This window comes from Nuphar pumila, chromosome 3, assembly GCF_984573655.1.
Source record: "Nuphar pumila chromosome 3, dmNupPumi1.hap1.1, whole genome shotgun sequence".
NCBI lineage: Eukaryota > Viridiplantae > Streptophyta > Magnoliopsida > Nymphaeales > Nymphaeaceae > Nuphar > Nuphar pumila.
In genome coordinates this window covers 27,162,098-27,165,295 of record NC_143251.1, presented here as the reverse complement: position 1 = coordinate 27,165,295, position 3,198 = coordinate 27,162,098, and the positions used below count along the sequence as shown (strand labels likewise).

Here is a 3,198-nt window from a genome sequence, read left to right as displayed (position 1 = left end):
TTTTAATATTAAAAAATGTTTTTTTGAAATATTATTAAAAATAGTAAAATATTATTAAAATTATTAAAATATAAACATTAAGAATCAGTGTCCAAATCGGCGTGTCTGCACGTGTCACCAAAGACACGAAGCCAAAATGGCATGTCGCCTTGACATAGATTACTCTGATCACTGCCTTCAAATTGCCGAACCCACTGAACCCAGGAGTGCCGTCCTCCATTCAACTAGGTTCGACCAATGACATACAAGAACATGTTAGTGCAACTTAACAATTTCATTTAGGGCGTGTTTGGTTTCATATGTCCATCAACATCCTCTTTCCCCACTCCCCTATTCTTTAGGGATGAATTCTTGTTACAATTCCATGAATCCATCCACCCCACAGTAGAAATGTCACAAAACCCTAACCCACCGGGTCACAACTCACAAACAAACCCATTGGCTTCACACTCAAGACATCAATTTACACTGTTCATAGGCCATTTGGAAGACACCCACTTATTCAAAAAGATTGAGATAAATTGGGATATTTCCCAACTTTGTACACAAAAGGGTGCAAGTGCAACCAAACACCCTGAACAAGAAAGAAAAGGAAAAAGCCATACACTTATCCAGAAAAACTGGGATAACTCGGGATATTGCATCTGAGCACAACACAATATCCAACGAAAGCCAGAAAAAGGCAAGAGTAAAGTAAGATAGAAGACAATTAATCCCTATCCTTAACCACCACCATATACAAGTGAACCAGCTATAGTAAGAAAAAAAAGGAAGAAGAAATTACACAGAGTCTATGCTTATTATGACGCAGGGATGGTAGGGTTGAAACTCCTGCAGGCCGAGAGGGACTTCTGGTGGCTGCCCTGGCAGAAGAAGAAGGCGTTGGGGCACCGGAAGAGGCAGTTATCGGAGAGGCTCACGGTGACCATCCCCGGCTTCAGACTAAGCAGCCCGATGGGGATGGGCCCGAACAGGTAGTTCCCGGCGAGCATCAACCTGGCGAAGGGCTCCACCCCCATCTCCCCCGGCGACACCACAACCTTCACGGCGTAGGCCGTCGGGATCATCCCCGTGAGGAGGTTGTCCTCCAGAGACACTGCCGAGAGCTTCGGCATCATCGCCAGGAACGGCGGCAGGAATCCGGCCAGCCGGTTGCCCTTCAGGTCCAGCGCGATCAGCTCGCTCTTCGTCCCGAAGCTCGCCGGCGTCTGCAACCCCTCAAATTGGTTGAAGGAGAGGGTGAGCTGCTGCAGAGACGGGTGCTCGAACAGCGCCGAGTGGATCGTGCCCGACAGCCGGTTCCGGCTCAGGTCCATCACCTGGAGGTATTTCAGCTCTACGATTTTCAGCGGGAGTTTGCCTTCTAACAGGTTGTTTCGCATCGAAATCTCTAATAACGAAGCCGGTAGGTTCTCTGGAAAAGTTCCTGACATTTGATTGTCACTCGCATCCAAGAAATTTAAGGCCTGAAGGTTACGCAGGTCGGGAAACCGGCCGGAAAGATTGTTTCCTTGGAGCTCGAGTCTCTGAAGGGACCTGAGTCCAGAGAAAGTACCAGGCACGGTCCCCGTGAGTTGGTTGTTATCGAGGTAAAGTTCCACAAGCGTCGATAGACGGCCGAGCTCTAGAGGGACATTGCCAGAAAACGAATTGCGAGAAAGGGTAAGGTGCTGAAGGTAGGAAAGATTAGCGATGGAGGCGGGGATGGAGCCGTTGAGGTAGTTTCCGGGGAGTTGGAGGGTGGTGAGGAATTGGAGGTTTCCGACGGAAGACGAGAGGGTTCCGGCGTACCCGGCGCTGTCAAGGGTGATCTCGGAGATCCTATTCTGGGTGGAGGGGGATGGTTGGTCGCACCTGAAGCCGCAGGTGAAGCGTTGGCCGTAGAGATTGTCGCAGGGGTCGATGGAGAAGTCCCAAGAACTGAGGCAGGAGCCCTGGGGGATGGAGGTGGGGTCTATGGCATCCTTAATTTGCTTGAGGGCTTGTCTGTCAATGGGGGAGGTGATGCAGTTGGCTGTTGCCAAGAGGAAGAGGAGGAAAACCAGAGTCACCATCTCCATTCTTTCTTCTATCAATGCTCCCTCCAAGAGGGAAAGAAAGAGAGCAGCAGACAGAGCCTGCTGCTGCACCAAAGAAGGAAAAAATAAAGCATCAATTTGGTCATTTGAGGGTATTTTTGTCTTTTTGATAATCTGCCAATGCAGAGAGCACCACCTACTTTGGGGTAATCCTTGTTAATTACACATGACCTGAGGAATAAGAGCTTTTTGGGCATCTGAAGAAGGCATATTACAATGATGCCAACTGTCTATGAAGAGTTAAAAAGGTCTCTAAATACCAAGTACCAACTGGTATCAAAATCATTTTTAGAGTTGGTTTTTTAGAATACCACCGACACTAAAAATAGCACAAGAATCAGCAGGGCATTAATGCGTATGAATTATGGACCCCCTTCTTATTTACCTTGGTTTAGATTTTAATCTGAGCCATGGATTTTGAAGCAACCTAGATGTCTCTGGTGGAACCCATTTTTCCGCGGCAAATTTTCTAGATTTAGTGGTCCATAGAGCAACAACAAGGACTCATGTAATAAAATGGTCAGACATGAACATAGCTGCTAGCAGTTAAAGAAGGAGCGTGAGAGCTTATTAGATACTTGGTGTTTGGTGTGAGCAGAACCAGCACTGTGAAAACATTGATGCCGTTCAAAATAATAAACCACTTTATGTATCTTTATCACTTTTGTAGGTTTGTTCTGTCCAGTTAGCATTAGTACGTAGGGTCTCTTGCCCCAGTGTGTAGCATCCATGCATCTGTCATGACCACCAAAGATTAGAATCCCAAAATCATCATAAGATGATACCACTTTCATACAACAACAACCACGCCTTCATCCCAAAACAATTGGGGTCGGCGATACGAACCAACAAAGAAAATCATTCTGGGTCTTCCACATGAATCCTTCTCCTCCATTCATTTTTATCCAATGCCATGTCCTCGGTGAGGTTCAAAGCATTCATACCACTTTCATGCTTTGCAAAAATTTACAAATCTATTTTAGGATTGCCAATATTGAAGAAGCCACACCGCCCATGTGATTGGTGAAATGACTAAGTTTCAAATTTGAACTTCATAGTTTTTATGTGCACAGTCTTTGCAACTTCTTGTAAAAAATTTCAAGAGTATCCAAAGAATGCA

The 3,198-nt window shown here is 46.0% G+C and overlaps 1 protein-coding gene across 1 annotated transcript; it reads right to left on the bottom strand.

Moving 5' to 3' along the window:
* Positions 1-622: 622 nt before the first annotated feature.
* On the bottom strand, positions 623-2,060 carry LOC149842393 (uncharacterized). Its single transcript, XM_090000652.1, has one exon. The coding sequence runs from the start codon at positions 2,058-2,060 to the stop codon at positions 801-803; it is 1,260 nt and encodes a 419-aa protein (XP_089856778.1). The 3' UTR covers positions 623-800.
* Between the last annotated feature and the right edge of the window lie 1,138 nt (positions 2,061-3,198).